The sequence below is a fragment of the Jaculus jaculus genome, chromosome X (genome assembly GCF_020740685.1).
Source record: "Jaculus jaculus isolate mJacJac1 chromosome X, mJacJac1.mat.Y.cur, whole genome shotgun sequence".
Lineage (NCBI taxonomy): Eukaryota > Metazoa > Chordata > Mammalia > Rodentia > Dipodidae > Jaculus > Jaculus jaculus.
The window spans coordinates 38,482,816-38,506,765 of record NC_059125.1 but is presented as its reverse complement, the minus strand read 5'-3'; the positions used below and the strand labels follow the sequence as shown (position 1 = coordinate 38,506,765).

The window sequence follows — 23,950 nt, the reverse complement described above, 5'->3', positions numbered from 1 at the left end:
CTTATCTCTTTGTCTTCATAAGTCCTTACAGCTTTACCAAATATGTCTTACTTATGGAATTTTAAGCCTTCCCTAGGGACAGAGCTTTCAAAAGTGACTACTCCAGAATGAGAGGCTAGCTGGTTTCTAAATTGGGATTTTTCTCTCTAGGAAAGAATACGGATACCTATGGTTTTCTCTGAAGAGCACACACATACACACACAGTTTGATGTTACCTGTTGGTGGTCATCAAAAGAAGCAAGAAACGTTAATTGTAGAATGTACCTGGTGGGGTACCTTGGTATAGAATTCTTTCAAGATTTCTTTGGTATATCTGAAAATGTCCATAAAATAAAAGGCTGGGAAAATGGGTTTCTCCTAAGAGTAAGAAAAATGTTCACAGCCTTAGATTTACACATTGAAGGATTTTTCCCTCTGAAATGTGCTCTTCCATAACAAATTTATAATGCTGATAGAAGACTTAATGGCTTCATCTGCTTTACTGAAAGTTGTTAACTTTATATTCTCTCTCATAGGAATGTACAACAATGAGAATATATTTATAATTTGAAATAATAAAGCGTTCAATGCAAGGAAGGAAATTCAGGAACTATTCTGGTGAGTACAATAAGGACATATTTTATGATTATTACCTTTGTTCACTTGTCTGTGGGAGAAAGGTGCATACCTGTGTGTAAGAGAAAGATATAGGTGGTGTCTACTTGCCCAGTGATTCAAAGATATATTAATATATTACAGGAAGACATAGAAAAAAGCATAAATATGCTGAGCATGTTGGCTTATACCTTTAATCCCAGCACTGGGGAGACTGGGATAAGAGAACTGTCATGAGTTTGAGGTCAGCCTGGGCTATAAAGTGAGTTGCAGGTCAGCCTGGGCTATAGTGAGAGCTTACTTTAAAAAAGTATAGATTTGTTCAGAAGAAAATAATACAAATTAAGTTCAGGTTATAGGTTCAAACTCATTTGATCCAAAATTCAAATTTATGACTGAGGACTGACTGACATCTAGACCCTTCACATTGTTGGACTACCAAAAGCAAGGCCTATGATAGAATTGACTGGTCACTGGATTTTTTCTCAAACAGATGATGACTAGAGATGCACTTCAGTAAGTATTTTGGGGATTGCAAACACAGATGGATCCAATTTGTACATTCCGAGATGTTCACTATCTATATGAGGTAATATAACATATGTATAATAAGGATAATATGTAACAAAAAATAAACATTTATAGTGCATTTATAATTAATAAATTTCTAATATATTAACTCACAAAAAACCTTCCTGTAAGAAATAGTCATGAGAGTACTTTAAAGGTCTCCAAAATAAAGAAACAATTAAATAAACCAGACCACACCCATTCAATGAAATATGCTATCCTCAAAACTGTCAGTTTAGAAATACAAATACACCTACTGTCAGAAAAAAATCACTCTATTCACAATAGCTATGAAATGGAACCAGTCTAGATGTTCCTCCACACATGAATGGATAATAAAGATGTGGTACATTTATACAAGGGAGTTCTATTCAGAGGTAAGAAAAATAAAATTATAAAAATTTCAGGGAAATGTATGGGTCTGGAAAGGATTATACTAAGTGAAGTAGCCCAGGCCCAGAAAGTCAAACGTCACTTGTTCTCTCTCATAGATGGATACTAGCTACAAATCTATAGACTTGTGTGTGAGCTGGAACCAAAAATCAGTAGCAGAGGCCAGTAAGCTAGAAAAAGGCTATAAAGAAGGAAGGAGAGGGAAGGACTTATGGTGTTGTATATAAGTAGAATAACAGATTACAGGGAGGGGAAAGGCCTAAACTAGGTCAGGGAAAGAGATTGTGTAACAAAAAGGGGGGGGTCAATCAAAATGCAAGATATTTTGAGAAAGACATATGAAAACCTACTTTTTTGAATAATGGCACATTCAGAAGCCACAGATTGTTATTAGAAAATTTTCAGTGCCAGGGATGGGACACCTTCCAGTGAGTTGTTGGCCAAGGAAGTCCCTGTTGCCTCCAAAACATTACAGGCTATTTCCAAGGCCCTTGGTTTCCCTTGAGAAAGAGATGGTAAGACCCTACTGCTGAAAACTTCACATGCCTGAGCAGCAAAGTCACTGAGAAGTCAATCTGGTGCTGAGTAGAAAACCTTCCCCTTGTAGATCAGCCAACTGAAAGCTGGAAAAAGTTGCACTGTATGCAGCCTTATGGGAGACAGAAGTTATAAGCGGTGAAAACAGTAGACACTAGAAGTCTCAACTTTGGCCAGACAGGCCAAATGACCAAACAAGTGCAATAGTGGCATGTCTGCTCTGGAGGAAACCAACTGCTCTCCAATTACACTAAAGGCCCATTCTATGGGAGGGAATACATGCCTGGTACTGAAAACCTAATCAAAAGCCTATGGCAAGGGAGGTCAGGAGCCTTAGGGGTATACAGCCTGCTCTTTTCTGGATAAATGCTTATATTAATCTTACCAAATTGCTCTGAAAGCACTACATTTAATACACTTATGTATTAATACTTAATACATTAATATTGCTACTCTCACTTCTGGGTAGAGAAGCTTCTCTTTTCAGATGGTGATGACCACTGGGATGACCCAAAAGGCAAGACAGTGCTGAGAAGAAGGAACTGAGGAGTGTCCAGCACAGAAACATCTCACACTCTCCAAGGCTCAGGGTCCACTGCAGAAGAGATGTCAGAAAGAATGGAAGAGCCAAAGGAAGAGTTCCACTCCTAACATGAAACTGTCTGGGACATAAATTGGCCTCAATATCCATGAACCCACAGTGCCTAGCAATACCTACAGAAGACCCTCATAATAGGAGAAAAAGATGATGACATCAAATTAAAAGAGAGACTAATGGAGAGAGGGAAGAAATATGATGGAGAGCAGAGTTATGAAGGGGAAAGTGGGGGAGGGGAGGGAAATATCATGGTTTGTTGTAAGTAAATAAAATATATATAGTAAAGTCAATAAAATATATATTAAAATATGAAAAGAACTACCAGTCACATATTAAATGCACTTACAAGTACACACACAGGTACACACCAAATTAAAAAAAAAAAAAAAACACTAGCAATTAGTAAGACAAGCCCGTAAATAACCTAGTACCTGACATGGATGAAATGCTCATTATAGGCTAGCTGCTGTTATTACCATTATTATGATCATATCACTTTCAGTCCTTAGAAATTTTTCATTATGGAGATTCAACACTAGTAAAAAGTAATTTTATTTTAATCATAAAAAGGAAGAGCTTAGCAGTTTTAATCATTCACAGAATTTCCAGTGTTTTATCTGCCATGTAACATGCCCTAAAAACCCAAAAGTTGATAAATTCACACTAATTTGTATTGTCAATGAAAGCTCAAAAGTATTAATTAGATAAAATGTAGCCATGATTTATTTTCTAGGTGACTGGGTTAGAGTGACTGGTGTCTTGGGTGCCATCATTACTAGTGATGGTAATAATTATTAAATCCTTTAATGTACTTGTGATAACAAGTAAAACTTCCAATGAAATGCAGAAAAAGAAAAGAAAAAAAAATATTGTGCTTGGGATATATCTCAATGATAAGAGTACTTGCTTATATGAGGCCCTGGATTTAATCCCCACCACAATTGATTAATAAAAATCAAAATTGAGCCAGGTGTGGTGGTGAATGCCTTTAATCCCAGCACTCAGAAGGCAGAGGTAGAATGATTGCCGTGAGATCGAGGCCACCCTGAGACTATATAGTTAATTGCAGGTCAGCATGGGCCAGAGTGAGATTCTACCTTGAAAAACAAACAAAAATTATCAAATTTGGTAAGTAAAAAGCAAATTACATGAGAAAATTCCCTTTTTGACAAAAATCATAAATATATATAAATACATACAAGTTATGTGCACACAAACATATTGACAGACATATAGACAGTGTAATGATTTAGCTGTCTTACACTGATTCAAAGAGCAAATTGTTAAATAGCAATATCTTTAAGGTAGTATGTACAGACATGGGGGGCAAATACATTATGGGAATGGGCAAACACTTAAAATAAGGGCTCATTTTCCCTGGCAGTTTACAACATATCACCATAAAATATTAGTAAGAGTATACAACAAAGCATTAAGAATTAACTGGGCATGGTGGCACATGCCTTTAATCCCAGCACTTGGGATGCATTGGTAGGAGGATCCCTGCCATGAGTTCAAGGCCATCCTGAGACTACCGAGTAAATTCCAGGTCTGCCTGGGCTAAAGTGAGACCTTACTTTGAAAATCAAAATAAAGAAAGAAAGAAGAATCTTCCTCTTGGGTTGGAGAAATTCTCAGTTGTTAAGGCCTAATGACATGGCTTCAATTTCCCAGTACCCTTCCATGTAAGCCAGATATATGGGGTGGCACATGCCTTTGGAGTTCATTTGCAGTGGCTAGAGACCCTGGTGTGCTCAGACACACACACTCACACACACACACACACACACACACACACACACACACACACATCTGCTTACAAATAAAGAGTTAAAGTATTTATTTATTTTATTTTTATTTATTTATTTGACAGAGGAAGAGGGAGAGAGAGAGGGAGAGAATGGGCATGCCAGGGCCTCCAGCCGCTGCAAATGAACTCCATATGTGTGCACCCCCTTGTGTATCTGGCTAATGTGGGTTCTGGGGAATCAAACCTGGGTCCTTTGGCTTTGTGCTCATTCTCTCTCTCTCTCTCTCTCTCTCTATCTCTCTATCTCTATCTCTCTGCTTACACATAAATAAATAATTATTTTTTTATTTTTTAAAAAATTTATTTTTATTTATTTACTTATTTGACAGGGAAAGGGAGAGAGAGAGAGGGAGAGAATGGGCATGCCAGGGCCTCCATCCACTGCAAACGAACTCCAGACTTGTGCACCCCCTTGTGCATCTGGCTAACCTGGGTCCTGGGGAATCGAACCTGGGTCCTTTGACTTTGTGCTCATTCATTCTCTCTCTTTCTCTCTGCTTACACACAAATAAATAATTATTTTTGTTCTTAAAAATATTTTATTTTTATTTATTTACTTATTTGACAGAGAAAAAGGGAGAGAATGGGCATACCACAGCCTCCAGCCACTGCAAATGAACTCCAGACATGTGCGCCCCCTTGTGCATCTGGCTAACCTGGGTCCTGGGCAATCGAATCTAGGTCCTTGGGCTTCGCAGGCAAATGCCTTAACCACTAAGCGATCCCTCCAGCCCTAATTAAAATATTTTTTAAAACAAAGAAAGAATTATCCTCTATAAGCAGTTTTATTTTCTTCACTGTGCATGAATACTTTTTGTTCCTCTGTCATATCAATAGCAAGTATGTTTTTCAGGCTATAAAAAAAAAATTAAACTTAAAAGCCGGGCTTGGTGACACACACGTTTAATCCCAGCACTCTGGAAGCAGAGGTGGGAGGACTGCTATGAATTTGAGGCTAGCCTAAGACTACATAGCAACTTCCAGGTCGAAAAACATTAAAAAAAAAAAAAAAAAAAAAAAAAAAAAAAAAAACAAGCCTAGAACTTTTAAAAACCAAAGCAAACAAATAAATGAAAAACCAAAACATGCAAAGAGCTGAATGAATGAAGGAAGGAAGGACCTGGAAAAGAATGCAATTCTCTTGAAATGGAGTAGACTATGTGAAACCAGAATCATTATAGAATTGTTGACATCATGAAACTGCAGTGATCAATCACTGGAAATGAGAGAAGGTCCTAGAATTAACTAATGCCTCAGGTAGCTCTACAGATCAGGAGCTCTCAAAATCCAGTGATTTCCCAGGTAATACATTTAACACAGTTTTAAATATAATATGTATCTAACAAATCTGTAAAGTGTTCCCAGACCTTCCAACACTACTATCTAAGAAAACTAAAAATCTATTACTACTGCTTTTCCTTTTTAAGTTAGAGTGTTTTTTTTTAATTTTTTTGTTTACTTTTACTTATTTATTTGAAAGCGACAGACAGAGAGAGAAAGAGGCAGAGATAGAGAGGAGAGTGGGCGCACCAGGGCTTCTAGCCACTGCAAATGAACTCCAGATGCGTGTGCCCCCTTGTGCATCTGGCTAACGTGGGTTCTGGGGAATCGAGCCTTGAACTGGTGCCCGTAGGCTTCACAGGCAAGCGCTTAACTGCCAAACCATCTCTCCAGCCCAGAGTGTTTTTTTCATTGTTGTTGTTATTCTGAATAAGAGGCTGTTTAAATAAAGGCACAAATTACATACTTTCAGAAAAATCATTCAAGGTATGGCTGAGGATGCACCTCAGTAGTAGAGCACAGGCTTACTATGTTTTAGGCCCTGAGTTCAATCTCCAACAACAATCTCACAAAATCATTCAAGGTGACTTTTCAGCATCATACACAGGAAATTTTTTTAACATATATACAAAGTAAATGTTTTATACTAAAACAGATATAGGCCATCTATAAAAGAATGGCCATGGTTATGTTACAATAAAACTTGATTTACAAAAAAGGGTTAACAGGAGAATTTGGCCAGTGGGGCGGTTTGAAGTCCCCTTACATATGTAATTAGTAATTTGATCAATTTTTTCCATCTAATCCCATTTTTGTACATCATATATCCCATTTGGTTCTTAGCTGAAACCAGGCATATTGATACCAGCACAAATAACATGGTTTTTAAGGAGCCCAATAAAATATTTTTAAAAAATTCCTACAAGCCCCATTATCTTTATTTGCCACACATGTTCTGGAGACTGCACTAGAACTAAACTAGTTACATAATCTCTCTGAGTCTCAATTCCTGGACTGTAAAAATAAGATAATGACAGTTAGCTTACAGGGTTTTTAGAGTAGATAGAATTATAGGCTGAACATATAAACACTTTCCAAATGAATGAAATAAGTGCTTTGAAATATAGATTATCATCTTACATTCTTTTGAAAGTCCCCTATACACAGAAATTTCATGGCAAACGATTGCAATGTTTATAAACAATTTGGAACTTCTTAGCCTGTATGTTACAATTCCAGATTTTTCATCTCTCATTTTTCCTCTAAATTTTGCCAGGAAAAATGGGGTATTTCCTCAAACTTGTCACTTATTTGTATTTGCTTCTCTCAACTTATGAAAACTGGCATAAGTGTACAAATACAATAGAACTTTGCAATGATTTGGGGTAGAGTAAGAGACATCCTCTCTTCTGTATTTTTTTTCAAAATATCTATTGTAGCTCATAATATTTCTTAAAATTGAAATTCAAGGCATTACTTATCAAAGTTCATAGTCAATTCCTTAATACAGAAACATCCATACTAGCTGTAGGTACAAATTTAAATGCAAGGCTAAAAATAGAAGATATAAATTAAATAGCATGTTCCACCAACACTCTCCTAAAACAAAAAAAATGGGGGGCGCAGAACTGAGTTAATATTATTTAGTACATAATCATTAGTGTAGCGTGTTACAGGGTTCTTCAGAGGACACTACTGTATGGATCAAGTCCAAGGCCTCCTGTATGTTTGGTAAGCTCTATACCACTGAGCTACATCCCCAGAACAATATGGCAGTTTAACTGGGCCATCATATTGTGTGAACTCAAAAAGCACATCTATCTAAAAAGGTTGGTTGATTATTACCTATACACATTTAAATAGAACTTTTGTCCTAAAACACATCAGAAATATCAGTAAATTCAATGATAATAGGTGAAGGAGAGAAACACTGTGACTTCTTTGGGGAAATAGTTTGATTTTTAGGTAAAACTTGTGTTTTAGAGTAAATTGAGAAGCAGTCATTAGCAAGAAATTCCAGTAAGATTGTAAGTCATGTTAATACACAACAACAAACTGCTTTCATTTAGAAGTTGAGACTTGGAACCACATTTTGAGTATCTCTGCTCTAAGATCATGGGGCCAATATATCCTTGAAATAAATTAGTTGTGTTAGAGTAACAAACTCCTTGGAAATAGAAGAGGTCTGCCTGCTGTTCTGATTCCTTATAATTTATTTTTCCCTAAGAAAACAATGTCTTATTCTGAATTTCCTGGCAGTAGGTCTATTCTTATAGTGTTGAAAGTTTCTATGTTGATGAGATGTTTTATCTTCAAAGTATCCAGTTTTTCCCTAAAAACTTAAATATTTTTGTATAACAACTAAAAAAATAGAAGTGTATTATAAAGAAAACATTACATACTTTCTGTTTAGGAGGAAATACCTTAAACTCACACTCCACCATCCAGAAATTAAATCACCAAAGTCTGTTCTTTTGAAGAAGCATTTGGAACATGTTTTGGAGCCTTATCTGGCTCATTTATAAAATGGGGACAAGGATTAGAGGGTCTGTGTGAGTGGTATACTCCACCCAAACACAGGCTTCTTTTCCACAGATGAGATTTAAGAAATGGTGAGAGGGTTGGAGAGATGTCTTAGCGATTAAGGCTCTTGGCTGCAAAGCTAAAGGACCCAAGCTGGGTGTGGTGGCACACGCCTTTAATCCCAGCACTCAAGAGGCAGAGGTAGGAGGATCAGTTTGAGTTCAAGGCCATCCTCAGAGTACATAGTGAATTCCAGGTCAGCCTGGACTAGAGTGAAGCCCTACCTCAAAAATCCAAATAAATAAATAAATAAATAAATAAATAAATAAAAAACAAAAGCTAAAGGACCCAGATTCAATTCCCCAGGACCTAAATAAGCCAGATGCACAAGGTGGCACATGTATCTGGAGTTCATTTGCAGGGCTAGAGGCCCTGGAATGCCCATTATATCTCTCTCTCTAAAATAAATAAATTAAATAAAATATTAAAAAAGAAATGGTGAGAGCCTTGCCCAAAGTCAAATTCCATTTATTTCACTGGGACACTATTAGAACCATAGGCTACTTGACTACATGGGCTTTCCCAGCATTGGCTATAGTTTTTAAATTCCCCTTAAACTCCTTCTGTGTCCATTAAGACATTGTAGCAACTTTTCACTTCAGCCAGCATACTTGACTCTCTTCTTTTCTAGGCCTCTGTAGCACCTAGACAATGGGAAACTTATTTTCCAAGTTCACCATAACTGCACACTGCAAATCAGTATTTTGTCATTTGGAAAGGTTCTTTTATAGTAAGGCTTTGTAAAATCTATCTACTGAGGCTGACTTCCTGGTAGGCAAAGTTCCTGGTTAGCTAAATTTTCAGGCAGCTGTGAAGTAGCTCTGCTCTTTGTATCCCTTCAAATTCTTGGGATACCCATGTCTAAAATTCAGTATTTTATTTTTAATCAGACAGATACCCTTTAAAGCAACATATTTTAAATTACCTTCAAAACTCTTAAAGTTAAGAGTCTATTTCTTTCTTTTTTTTGTTATTTAATTTATTTATGGAGAGCGACAGACAGAGAAAGAGGCAGATAGAGGGAGAGAGAATGGGTGCGCCAGGGCCTCCAGCCACTGCAAACGAACTCCAGACGTGTGTGCCCCTTGTGCATCTGGCTAACATGTGTCCTGGGGAGTCGAGCCTCGAACCGGGGTCCTTAGGCTTCACAGGCAAGTGCTTAATCACTAAGCCATCTCTCCAGCCCCCTAGTCTATTTCATTACTGAGTATTTTTTCTTATTTTTTAAGAGGCAGTTTCACCCTAATCCAGGCTGACCTGGAATTCACTCTGTAGCCTCAGGTTGGCCTTGAACTCAAAGTAATTCTCCTACCTCGACCTCCAAAGTACTGTGACTAAAGGCATGTGCCACCATGTCTGGCTACATTACTGCATTTTTTGACTTGCTTTGTTTTCATAGTGATTTCCAGCGTCAAAGAAGTAGCTCTGTGGTAGAGTCCTTGCCTAGTGTGTTCCAGACCCTGGATTCCACCCCAGCACCATAAACAACAACAGTCATTATGTCATTAACAGTTTTATTAGCACATTTCTTTTGTCTTCATAGCATATTGTGCCCCAGGTTTTATGACTATATTTATTAAAATGTTATGGTGGAAGGTTTGGGGGCACTTGTATGCAAAGCCTGCTGGTTCTATTCCCCCAATACCCATGTAAATTCAGATGCACACAGTGGTACATGTGTCTGGAGTTGTTTCCAGTATCAAGAGGGCTTGAACCTCCCACTAATTCTCTCTCTCCCTCTCTCTTGTAAATAAACAGATATATCTTATATAAAAATATTAGGCGGAATCAAAATACATTTCTATTATCTATAATGTTTCTACACTCCATAATATTCATCACACCAAGATAAAATAATAGTGCATAATTTTCTAGACTTCTGTTTAAAATTAAATTATTTGCCATGTGTGGTGGCACACTTTAATCCCAGCAGTCAGGAGGGAGAGGTCAGAGGATTTCCATGAGTTTGAGACCACAGTGAGACTACCTAGTGAATTCTAGGTCAGCCTGGACTATAATGAGACTCTACCCCCAAAATCCAAAATAAGTAAATAAATAAAAATTAAATATATATATATATATATATACACATACATATATTTACATATATATATTTGCAAAACACTCAGAATGGTGCCAGTGATAACTAAAATGTAAAGGTTTATAAAGAGTTTGGCTTCAACTACGCTTAAGAGGGTTCTTCGCCAAGCAGCCAGTTTTGAGGAAAAACCCACTTCACCAGAGAAAGCCAGGCATTTTAGGACACCGACCTAGGTGAAAGTGCCATTTTTGTTAGTCAAGTCAAGATATAAATATTGGCAAATTCATATGATGGCTCCTAACAGGAACTCAGGGCTCCCTAGCTTTAGTGAGGCTGGCACCCTGTCATATTCATGACACTGGAATGGTACAGCAGAGGGAGGGGGCAGGGCGGGTCATCTCTGGGCCCAGCCCAGTGTCCAGCCACCTGTCCCTACAAGAAGGCAGCCTCCCTCACTCTGGCAGTGGCGGGGAGCTGGCTGGAGATAGTGGCTTGGCTTAGGGTGTCGCACGCACCTGAAGAGGGGTCCGAGTTGCAGCAGGTGGAGCAGCAGCACGAGCGGGCGATCTCGGCTGAAGTCGCGGTGGACGAAGAGGAGCGTGAGCTGTACTAGCGCGCAGGGCATCAGCGAGAAAAGCAGCGTCAGCGACTGCCATATACGGTCCCCGGCCGAGCGGTAGGTGCTGCTCAGGTAGAGCGCCGCCGTGGTCTCGGCCACGAACAGGAACACGGACGCCAACACCGACGCCGGGAATTTCATCTCCGCGTGTCGAGTAGGCGGCTCGCACCCGAGGCGGACGCGGTGGCGGCGGCGACGGTCCCCTCAGGGCCTCCCAGCATGCCAGGCCCCGACCTCTTCGCTAGCTCTGCGCAGCCCGCCGAACGAACGGCGGGCTCGGCCAAACGGCCAGCGCGCGCGTCGGAGCTGGGCCTGGGGACCGCACACTTGGCTGGGCTGAGGCGGACGGCGTGGCCACGCCTGTGCCACGCCCACACGCACTGTGCGCCGCCCGCGCGCCAGAAAGCTCGTAATGCCTCTGAGAGCGAGCCCCAGACGGGCCGCGAACCTGCGTCTCGAGGTAGCTTGCGCCTGATTCCGCGCGGCCTCTGGGTCCTAGAGTCCTTCGACAGGTGCTTTCTTTGTAAACTATTCACATCTCTTTGAAAAATCCCGCCGGCAGGACTTAGATCTGGGCTCCGATGCCTTTCCCACCTAGTGTTTGTTTTCTGGGCTGAGGGAATGCCAGATTCTTCAAAGGGTCAGAGTTTCCGGCCATACAGAGGTTGCCAGACCACTCGGATGCTTGTCAAAGAGTAAGTATATTGTTATGCACCCAACATATTGGAGAATACTTGAAACTTTTCACTGTTTCCTGTGAGCATGTCCCTTGCCATCCCTGCAATATAGACAGGGAGAGTATTAAAGGCAATTTCCAGGAGCAAACTTCTTCTCCTCCCAGAAAAAAAAAAAAAAAAAAAAAAAAAAAAAAAGCCTACAAAATACTTTTTTCTGTGACTAACTCAAGTCAGGCCAAAGACCACGGCCTAATAAGGAAGCAGTTTTCTAGCCCAAGACACACCTCTGTTATTGTGCCAAACCTAAGATTAACATAATTCCTTTTCACCTACTGAACTTTTCAACTATCTTCTGGACATCAGGATGTTCTCAACCCACCCTTGGCCCTCACACTTTAATCAAGCCATTAATCTCTATAAAATCCATGTTTCAACCCTGCCTGTGCAACAATCAGACTCATCATTATAAGATGATTTTTCCCAGTGGACATTGGGTGATTTTAACTTTCAGACATGTAATTTTTCTTTCTTTTTTTTTTTTTGGAAAATAATGTAAACACAAATACATTGTGAAGTTTCTGAAGAGATCAAGACAAGGATGGAAGTAGACAGAGGGAACATGATGGACTGTTTTTCCTGATTGTTGCCTGGCATGAGAAAGTCTATTTAAGGGTTGAAGGGAGAATTCAGCCAATGGCTGACAGGTAATCCTTTCTCCAAAAGGATTACTAATGTGTATTTATAGAACCCAGCAGGCCACCATGTCCTGGATCCAGATACACACACTATCACAACACAAAATAAGTAGCAGGACTTCACAGAACATTTGTGTAATATTTTATTTGACGCCATGGCTAGCTTTAAAAGGGAAATTAATTAGTAGCTTATAATTATTAAGTGGAACACTAATTAGCATTAGATTTTAAGGCAAAGTATTATCACATGTTTTTCAATATTAAGTGGACCATGCTGTGGAGCAGGGGTTCAATAAGCCCATAAATATAACATCACTTTAAATACAACAAACTCCAATACATGGAAAAGTATTTTCTACAGTACAAAACTAATACAGAAAACGCATTGGAAAGATCACAGTGTTTAGGATATTGTGACAGAAGTTGAAAAACCACTAAGGTCCATCACTGTATGTCTGACTCAGTCTTTCTTTTTTATTTTATTTAATTTGCAAGGAGAGAGAGAGACACAGAGAGAATGGGCACACCAAGGCCTCCAGCTGCTGAAAACAAACTCCAAATGCATGTGCCACCTTGTTGCATCTGGCTTCACGTGGGTACTGGAAAATTGAACTCAGGCCCTTAGGCTTTGCAGGCAAGTGCCTTAACCACTTAGCCATCTCTCCAGCCCACAATTAGCTTTTCAATGAAAGTATAGGGAGAACACTTTTTAATGTTTTTATTTTTATTTATTTTTTTGAGAGAGAAAGAGGCAGAGAGAGGGAGGGAGAGAATGGGCATGCTAGAGCCTCCAGCCACTACCAACTCCAGATGCATGTGCAATCTGTGCATCTGGCTTATGTGGGTCCTGAGTAATATAACCTATGTCCTTTGGCTTTGCAGGCAAGTGCCTTAAATGTTAGGCCATGTCTCCAGCCATGAGAACACATTTTTTTACATCAGTCTTCCAGACAGATTTTATTATACCATGTAAACAAACCCATTCTATGAAGGGAAAGCAACATCAACTGACTGTATTCCTTCCCATTCAAGGAACATTTGTAAGGTAACCCTTCTTGGTCATGGTCTGCATACCTTATCCCAGTGATCATAACTTTTTGAATTATCATTGACCATTTTGTCTTTGACAATAATGTATACATGTGCAGCTTATGTTTGCTAGTTTCCCTGTTGAACACCCAAGTGGATTATCACTAAAAATAAACAATGTCATATATTGTATTACACTTTCTTGGTTTAAAAATATTTGAATTTATTGAAAAGCTGGGGAGATGGGTGCAACAGGGCCTCTTGCCACTGCAAACTAACTCCAGACATACGTGCCACTTTGTGCATCTGGCTTCATCTGGGAACTGGGTAATCAAACCCAGGCAGTCAGTCACTGCAAGCAAGCACCTGTAACCACTGAGCCATCTCACCAGCCTCCATTATATTCTTAAAAATGTGTACCCATAAAGGGAAGAGAAAGGAAGGGAGGAGGGTACTTAATAGGTTGATATTGTATATATGTAAGTACAATGATTGTGATGGGGAGGTAATATGATGGAGAATGGAACTTCAAAGGGGAAAGTTGGTGGGGGGGAATTACCATGGGATATTCTTTTATAATCATGGAAAATGCTAATAAAATTTTAAAAAAAGGTATGAAAAAATGTGTACCCAATAATATGTTTATAGAAACTGTATAATTATTCTGGTATGTTACATACCAGAATACTTATTTGGTCTTATTACAAAAAATGATAAATTATCTTATAACGTAATAAAATATCTAAAGGTATGTTCTGCTCTAAATTTAGAACTAATGCCTACTGATATGTCTTTCAAATGCCTCAAAGTACTCCTAAGGAAACACAGTAATTGGCAAGAAATCAAAGAACTTGTTTTGGCAAAAAGACATTCTTTTTTTAAAGAAAAGTCTCTCATTCTGTGTGTAAGTTGTGCAAAATTTTTGCTATATGTAACCAATAACTGGTGTCAAATTTAATGTTAATGAAACTCAAAAGGATTTAAAAGTATTAATAACTAACTTCTATTATTTGGCATGTTTTTATAATTTTATTTAATTGCATTAGTGCTGAGACACTGCAAAAAGTACAACTTTAATAATACAAACTCGTTGAGCAGTTCTTCAAAATTCAATAGGTGTTTAAGCCATGGTGCTTATATACTCTATAGAGTTAGGAGTAATCCTTTATAATATAATGACAGTTTAGTTTCATGTATTGCCCTAAATGGTCAAAGAATTATGCTAATTTTCTGCTTGTAAACTGTATCATTAGGAAAATAAACTTCCCTGCAATGGATACAATCATATTTCTGTAAGTACTATGAAATGTGCAAAAATGAAAACCCTTTCATGAGAAGTAAATTCTATTCACTTAGGAACTGTACATTGCAAAATAAATATACAATGCTTGGACATTCCCCATTTGTTTATGGAATTAGTGTTTTGTATTTAAACTGAACTCCACAAAATACATTTTTAGATTCTTGTTAGTTTAGTGCCACTAAACCCAAGATATTAAAATTCAGATTTTTCTTCCAAACAGAGATTCCCCCAAATGTCCAAAATTGGAAAAACTGTTTTCTTATAATTGGCTGTACTTTATCACATTCTAAAACTAAACTATTGCATTTAGAATGTGCCACTTTGCTCCTGAAGTGTCTATGTAACACCCGTGTTCTAGTACATTTTGAGAGCAAAGAAATTCTACTGCTGCTACAGTCTTCAGAAGATGTCTTTAACATTGAAAGACTAAAGTCTTAAAAGACAGAAACAAGACTGATTATTTAACTCAGTCAGCTTATTGAATATACCCACATATAAGGGTTACTACAGTCAATTTGAACCAAGTTCAGTGGCACAATTTATTTTACTGGTAATTTCCATGTAAGCACAGATTATTAAAACTTATGGGAACAGTATCAGATGCCACACTAAAACAAGGTTGTGAAAAGATCAGAATCATTTGCTAAAGACAGTACACAAGTATAGTCTATGTCTTCTTTAAACTGATTGCTGTATCACATACATACGTAATACAGGAAGAGTATACCTAGAAGCATGCATCACACAACATGAAGAGAATATATCTGTTTAATGCAGATACATGAAAAAATTAAGATTACGTATGTGTTTCATAATTATGGCTCACATTACATTGCTATGAGACACTGCTTCTGTATTTGTGCAACTCAGGGCTGCTATCTTCTGCAAATGGCTATTAGTGGCTTAAACGTGGTAGAAGCTTTAATAAACACAAAAACTTAGGCTAGACCTCTTATAGGGTAACTAGGGCCCTCATTGATTATGTACTAATTTAGTTCCAAGCAGTTGGCACAGTTAAAATCCACTCATCAATTCTTGCTTGAATATATCTATTTCCTCTAGGATATCTCACAGCTACTTTCCTTATGTGGTACTCCCAACTCAGTCTCTCCTTTTGCTTTCAATGAGAAAAAGTATAGGGGGGAGGGAAAGACGGAGGGAATAAAAGAGAGAAAAAAGAAAGAGAGCAAGCTAGAGAGAAGCCTAAATGACTATTTTCTCCCTGGACAAGAACTGCAAACAAATAGAGGAAGCATGCAGGAAATCCTTGCCAACTGTTTTTACAGCCAAGAGCAGTTAAGTCACAATCTTGTTTCCCTTCTCTCTTTTGTCCTTGGTATTATACAGTAAGGAGAAAATCATGAAATGAGATGATAAATAGAAGGAATTACTTCTGGTGTTCTATAGCACAGACGAGTAACTACTGTCATTAACAATGTATTATATTTCAGAATAACTTGAAGGAATTTGTGTTTCCACGCACATAATAACGATGAATGTTTAAAGAGATAAACATTCTAATTTCACTCATTTAATCATTCCATATAGTATACATGTAGTAAATTATTGGTTCAATACTTTAAGAAAATAAAAGTTGATATTGGGCCTCAATTCATTAGCACTTTCAATTAAAGAAATAAGAGACTGTACTTCCAATATATGATTTATGATCTTAGACAAGTCCCAAACGTTAAATGTATGATTATCTTTTTTTTTAATTTTTTAAAAATTTTTATTTATTTATTTATTTGAAAGCGACAGACAGAGAGAAAGACAGGTAGAGGGGGAGAGAGAGAATGGGCGTGCCAGGGCTTCCAGCCTCTGCAAACAAACTCCAGACGCGTGCTCCCCCTTGTGCATCTGGCTAACGTGGGACCTGGGGAACCGAGCCTCGAACCGGGGTCCTTAGGCTTCACAGGCAAGCGCTTAACTGCTAAGCCATCTCTCCAGCCCTGATTATCTTTTTTATGGCAGGGAAAACGGAGCTAATATACTGTTGTCATGCACAGGTGTTCCTGCCATGGACTTGTGATCTGACTGCACAGTAGGCCCAGTTCCTGCTGCAACTGACCTTGAGATCTTCTGTCCAAAGAGAGGTCCAGCCTTGCTGAATCCAGAGCTATAGCTAAGAACAGACATAGACAGAGGAGATACGAAGGAAACTTCCCAGGAGAAAGGCTATCACATTATTAAACAGAGACAAATAAAGAAAAGATATAAGATAAAAGATACTACATCAGAGGTAGCTCAAGGTTAGAGGGTGATTCCAGGAAGCAAGAAAACCCAAGGGTAAGACTGTACTGGTTCTTAGCACCATTAAATGTCCATCCACAACTCTAATTCTGAGATGCTAAGCGTTGGCAAGCATTTCTCCCTTAAAACCTTTGTCTGACGTCTCGTTTGCTTTACTGGGCAAATTTATGCCAAATCACTTGGCCTTGGCAAATCAGAGGCTTAATCATTTTAGGTATTAAAACATATTGAATAAATAACTCCGCTCCCCAAAGGAAGACCTCGTAAGTAGTTTGGAGTATAATTCTATTCCTGTATGTAAAGCATCTTGGAGGCCTGAGTTCAAATTAAATTAAGCTCAGTGGAAAATAGCTCTGTTTTATAATTCATTTTCACTCTATAGATCTGCCCTGTCAGCCCTTTTCTTCAGTTACTAGCATCATAATCTTTTATTTTCACTAAACAAAAATGAATACTTGTATTAAAAGAAGATTCCAGGGTATACCATCCTGCTTCTATGTAGGAAACCCTGGCAAATCAGAACCTTCAGAAGCACAAGTGGTAGAACATGAAAAGTGTACACTTGTTTTTTCATCCATCTACTGGTGAAAACTCTCCTGTAGCCTTGGAGAGGCAACATGCTCTAACATCAGTAATGTTACTTAAGGCTTTCCAAGTGGTACTTGCCTGCTCATGAAAGAACTTCCAGAATTCAATGACATAGGAGACAAATGAGATAATTAAAAAAGAAGTGACACATCACACTTGCTTACTGTAAACTTTAAGGGTCTTTATCCACATCTTGGGAAGGGGATAGAGGAGGACTTTCACAAATCTACAACTCTGTACTTTCAGGAAAATTTTCAACAATATGTTTAAGTGCTAAACAAGAATGTCCTTGTTTCTAATTTGCTGAGGTGTTTGAGAAAGACAACACCCCAAAATGACCTTTTCTTGCATTTGACACTTATAAAAAAAAGAGTGATTTTTTTCACAATGGTCAATACATTATAATTCACCCTATTTTATTTTATTTCTTTTTCTTTTTCAACAGGTTTAATTTACTGTGTTTTTCTTTATAAAACCCTATGTTGTAGCCACAGTTGGACCCTGGATCCTCTTCACTGAGACTTTGTTGTGGATTTTCACTATATGGTCATGATAAACAGTCTCTTTTCAGAGGTAAGGGGGCTAGGTAGCTGTAGTTTTGGAGGTGGCAGCAAAGGTGGCCTTGGCAACATTGCTCAGGGTGGTCCTGCAGCCTCTGATTCAAAGTATAGCAGTTGTCAATACCAGCCACCATGAACAGCTTCTTGAACGCAGGGGCAGAGACAATGCCAGTGCCTCTGGGGGTAGGGATAAGGCACACCAGCACAGAGCCACAGGGGACTGTGTGTGGCTTGCGGATCTTGTTTCCCCCATACCTTCTCTGCCCAGGGACAATGGAGAGCTTAGCAAAGATGATGACCTCTCAGATGGCAGTGGCTACATCCTTAGAGCACTTAACACCCAGACAAACTTGACTGCTGTAGTTTCCAATGGCAAAAAAAAACAAAAAAAAAAAACAAACTTTGAACCTGTTCTGCTGGGCAGTGCAAAACCTCATCCTTAAAGAATGACTCCAAGAAAAAGTCAATAATTTCAGACTCCTTGATGGGCAAGATAAAAGGTAGAGCTCTCCAGAGACTTGATCTTCACATCCTAGATCAGGCAGCCCAGCTTGATGCCCAGGCTCACCTCCCTGCCTTCAGCTTTGCTTCTGAAAGTCCCACAGCTTCAGCAAGGACAACAGGAACCCTACCAAGAAGAGCCACATTGGCTGCCCAGGCCTTGGCCTCTGGGTCCTCCAGGCCCTCCTGCTTCACCTGCATCTTCTGCCATTTGGTGTTTCCCAAGGAAGAAGGCACCCTATTGCATCTTAAAAAAGCAGGTAAGCAGGAAAGAGGTCCAATTTTGCTAAAGTTCCTAGAAATTGAAGAGACACAATGCCATAACATCTCATTTCTGAGTCCTTTAGAGGTTCTAGGTATCTAGGATGATGGATGGAAAGGGTCAGCAGATACAAACTGAAGGTACCTTTGAGGTTAAGACAGAACCTGTTCACTACAGTGCCCCCAGATTCTACTCTAGAATAATTAATAAATGAACTTGAAAAGAGAAAACCTGATTTTGACTCCTTGTTCTGCTCCTTCCTAGCTATGAGTCATTAGGGTAATTACCTAACACATATTGAAGGGTTGCTGGAAGAGTTGAAAAAGCTTTAATATGGGGGGGGGGGGGCGGTATTATCTTCAGGCTGTAAGGGCCATGCAAAATGAATTTAAAACGAACTTGTGAAGAACAGACATCACTATCATTTCAGAAACAGACCACTTTATAGACAGCAACTTGATTAAGGTTTTCCCAGAGATGCTTGCCTACTCTTTAAACACCTTCTGCAACTCAATTCTTGGAGCCATCTGTAAATTTCTAAATATGTATTATTGCTTCAAACTGAGTATTTCCCCAGAAGAACACTTGAGACCAATTTTACATTCTTATATCTGAGGATGTGGAAAATGAAACAATAAGCCAAAAACTGTATGCTCTGCAGAATTATTTTGTCCTAGATTTTTTTTAATTTTTATTTATTTATTTTATTTATTTGAGAGCAACAGACAGAGAGAAAGAGAGAGTGAGAGAGAGAAAGAGAGAGAGAGAGAGAGAGAGAGAGAATGGGTGTGCCAGGGCCTCCAGCCACTGCAAATGAACTCCAGATGCGTGCACCCCCTTGTGCATCTGGCTAACGTGGGTCCTGGGGAATCGAGCCTCAAACCGGGGTCCTTAGGCTTCACAGGCAAGCGCTTAACCGCTAAACCATCTCTCCAGCCCTTGTCCTAGTCTTTAAAGAATATTTTTTTTTAATTTTTTTGTTTATTATTTATTTATTTGAGAGTGACAGAGAAAGAGGGAGAGAGAGAGAGAGAGAAAGAGGGAGGGAGGGAGGGAGAATGGGCGCGCCAGGGCCTCCAGCCACTGCAAACGAACTCCAGACGCTTGCGCCCCCTTGTGCATCTGGCTAACGTGGGTCCTGGGGAACCGAGCCTCGAACCGGGGTCCTTAGGCTTCACAGGCAAGCCCTTAACCGCTAAGCCATCTCTCCAGCCCTAAAGAATATTTTATTATTTGTTTATTTATTAGAGAGAGAGGATAAAGAGAGAGAGAGAAAGAGCACGCCAGAGCCTCTAGCCACTGCAAACCAACTCCAGATACATTTGCCATTATGTGCATCTGGTTTACGGGGGATCTGGAGAATTGATCCTGGATCCTTAGGCTTTGCAGGCAAGTGCCTTAACCACTAAACCATCCTTTCAGGCCTTGTCCTAGTTTTTTGATGAATTTAAGCACATAAAGAGTCATAAAATATACAAAGATGAGTAAGTCTTAGCTTCTTAGATACTTTAAGTAAGATGCTTTAAACACATACAGCATGAACACAAATCCATTGGTGCATACATTTGCACTACACACACACACACACACACACACACACAGACAGAGACAGAGATAGAGAGAGAAATAGAGAGAGAGGTGGGGGAGAGACGTTTTTAGGAAACAGAGCATTTTTTTTTTAACTCCTGCAAGTCTATCTACAATTCAAATCAGGAACTACTGAACTAACAAACTAGTGTTTTGGTTTACAGAGTGAGTGTACCACATATATACATGTATATAAGTATACATACATATCCAAATATCTAATGACTATTTAAATAATTAAGTCTTTTACAGAACAACTTCATTTTTACTATGATATATGAATTTGTCAGTGATTGCATTCTAAGACAGTGGTAAACTTGTTCTTTGTATAAAGTGACAGTTGCTCTTGTAGTGTTTTGCAGAAGTCGACTTGATAGGAAAACTGGAGTCAGTGGATATGATATCCAAGTTCTAGCATATCCCGTGCCTTGAAAGGTAAGGTCAAAGAGTTCATTCATCACTTGAGCTAATAGTATAACTGAACAATTTTCATTCCATGAGCACTGGTGCTTTCCTCAGCCTGTATCCTTCTATTCCAAGGTACACAGTATCTCATTAAATGCATAAATGATTTTTCTTCATAGTGGTTATCTTGATCTTTGAGATGAATGATTTTCACTACCAGCCTATTTTACATTTGACTAATAGCTTCAGAAGGATTATACCCATAAAGGCGATTTAAAAATTAACATAGACAATATGCAGCTCACATTTTTGAAGCAAACACTTGAAAGCAACACTTGCTACAATTTTTTTCAGCTACGAATTTTCTTCTTTATGTCAGTTTTTGGTGCTAGGGATAGATCCTGCCAGACAAGCTAGGCAAACAATCTGTCACTGAGCTGTACTCACTCCTTCCTGCCCTGAACTTTGCTATTCTAACTGAATTTTAGGAGCGAAAAGGGAATTAGGAAAAAAAAATATTCTTAGGCCTATGACAACTACAAATTTAGTGTTTAAACTAAATATTGATGTCTTTAAAGTGCTCAGAAGAGTGATAAAATCAGATATATATGCATGTATCTCCATCCGGTAAAAATCATGAATTTCAATAAGTAAAGGCCAAGTTATCCAAGTGTTGTCTATCTTGACACTTGATTCCTGCTAACGATTTTTAGCAGGCTGATTGTCATTCTGAATTTAGGGGTAGAGGGTATACATAGACAGTCAAGTTTCCTTTCCAATGGGGAAAGTACTGGCATTTTATTGCCCATTTCAATATTGCTTTCAATGTCATGAACTGAAAACCAGATTGTTTTTCATTTATTTTTCTCATTGATCTCTAGTTTTATGTCTATCTTCTGAAATACTAAATCTCTGATAAGTTGTGGCATTTCTGTTTTGCAAGTTCTTCAAGACTGGTATCATGCTGCCTTCACCAGCCTACTTCCATCTTTCTGATGGCAATGTTAAGGCTCATGGTTGTGATACCACTAGATGTGTCTTATGGAGAAACTTGCCTAGAGGAGGTTCAGGAAATCTCAGGTGACTTCTACAGGGCTAAAGTTGGAGGGCCTCTTAAACGAAGACACTGAAGAGAGGGAATTCAGCCTGATTAGGCTGCAGAAGATCGATTAGAAAACAAACGGTCCCAGAGAAGCCTTCATACAAGCTGTATATGCTTTCAAGGACCCGTGAACCAGCTTTGAATTCCTCAGTAAATAAGAACTGAGCAAACCTAAGAGGGGAAGAAAAAAAGTAGAAACAATTTTAACACAGTTTTAGGACATGCATTTTTCCATCATATTGGCCTTGGGATGCTAAACTTAAAGTTTTGGCATCACTTTCTTTCCAGAATTAAATAATTAAGTGATTTAAGAAAATTCTTTTCTCGGGAACAAAAAGCAGATCTGTTATATAATTGTGTATGTTTCACCACTTATGTTGGTAATCAAACCCAACTAATTCAGAGATTGCAAAGCAAAGCACTGTGGTATTTTCTGAGGATTCCATTTCTTCCATCATCCAAAAATTAAAAGTAGAGAAGTCATATCAATCACCCTAATTTTGTTTATCTTGAATGGAAGCAAATTGAGTTATCACTGTTTCTTTTTAAATAAAATCCTAAATATACTCTGTTTCTGAAGGCAAGTTATTTCTGAGCTACATTTCATTTATATGTGACAGAGAGCAGAGACTGAAAATAATGGGCAAGATTACACACAATATGCTTTGGGCAAACAAAGGAATAAGATGAATGGGGAAAAGCAAGCAATTTTTATAATGACATCAAATAGGAAACTGCACTACATGATTAACTGTTTTAAGACATCTGCACTAAAGTCATTGACACAGGTGATATGAAATTGGAAGGGAGAATACTGGGTGTGGAAAGTTTTAAGTGGAGATGAGGGGCAGGAAGGTGGGGAAAAGGAAGGAGTGGATGGGAAGTTCAACCAAAACTAAGGATGAAGAGGAAAACATAGAGAAAACTTCTTTGTTAGCTAATTAAAAATAAATGGTTAGAATCACTAACCTCTAAAATCTCTATAAAAGACATTTTCTTTTGCCTTTATTTATTTTTTTTAAGAAAGGAAGAGTTTATTGTGGCTCTTAGTTTGATAGGATAGTCCATTACAGTGAAGAATATATGGTGTTAGTAACAAGAAACAGCTGGTCATTTTACATCAGCAGTGATAATGTAGAAAGTGATAAATGCTGGTTCTCAGTTCATGTTCTCCTTTTCCCTATTTAAATTTTATTTTTATTATTTTCATTCATATTATTTAAAACACTATTTGTACAGAAGTTTACAACACTGAAAGTGCTATTACCCATGTCATTTTTACTGACTTCCTCTTGGTCTACTCATTGTCACCAACAACAAAAATTATCAGTAACTTGGAGGTTGTAGCTTGGTGGGGCCTGTGACATGATACTTCTGTAAATTTGGATTATGGGAATTACACAGGGGAGAGAATCCTATGAAGAGAATTTCTTATTTTATTTTTGGTTAGAGCTACACAGATTTAAATTTGAATTTTTAATCCAACCCATACATACCTCACTGGCACAGTGCCAATTTCCAGCAACAGATACACAATATACTCTTGTGTGCAATTTTCTGTACATCCTTCTCTGTTCTGTTCTCTCTACATACCAGCTGCCTTATTAGCAAGGTATCACTTTGCCAAATCCACATTTGGCATCATCAAAGATTTGCAACTCTTCCTTGTCCTTTCTTTAGATAGGATAAGTACACTGTTCTCTTTCATGTTTAAACTCTTTTGAAGATTAGCTTTTAAAATCAATCCCCAGATATACTCTCTTAATTTATTTATCTACTATTTGAACTTTTTGCCTATATCCTTGACAGTAAAGTGTTCTACTTTCCCTAATAAAAGACAAGCTCCCTTTTCAGTTGTGTGAATCTCCAGGTGAAGTTTGTCCTTATGAGGTCACTCAGTTACAAATCTGTTTGAGATTGTGTTTCTGTGACACCATAAGACACAGAGCTCTATAATTATT

The 23,950-nt window shown here is 38.4% G+C and overlaps 2 protein-coding genes across 2 annotated transcripts in view; both read right to left on the bottom strand.

The window, feature by feature from the left end:
- The window catches only part of Xk (X-linked Kx blood group), a 45,465-nt gene extending 34,292 nt beyond the window's left edge, over window positions 1–11,173 (bottom strand). The window contains exon 1 of the mRNA XM_004665732.2: window positions 10,924–11,173. Coding sequence (XP_004665789.1) covers window positions 10,924–11,168 — 245 coding nt within the window. The 5' untranslated portion in view covers window positions 11,169–11,173. The remainder of the gene's footprint in view (window positions 1–10,923) is intronic.
- A 10,246-nt stretch (window positions 11,174–21,419) lies between these two features.
- The window catches only part of Lancl3 (LanC like 3), a 94,555-nt gene continuing 92,024 nt past the window's right edge, over window positions 21,420–23,950 (bottom strand). Inside the window, exon 5 of the mRNA XM_004665731.2 lies at window positions 21,420–22,160. Coding sequence (XP_004665788.1) covers window positions 22,001–22,160 — 160 coding nt within the window. The 3' untranslated portion in view covers window positions 21,420–22,000. The remainder of the gene's footprint in view (window positions 22,161–23,950) is intronic.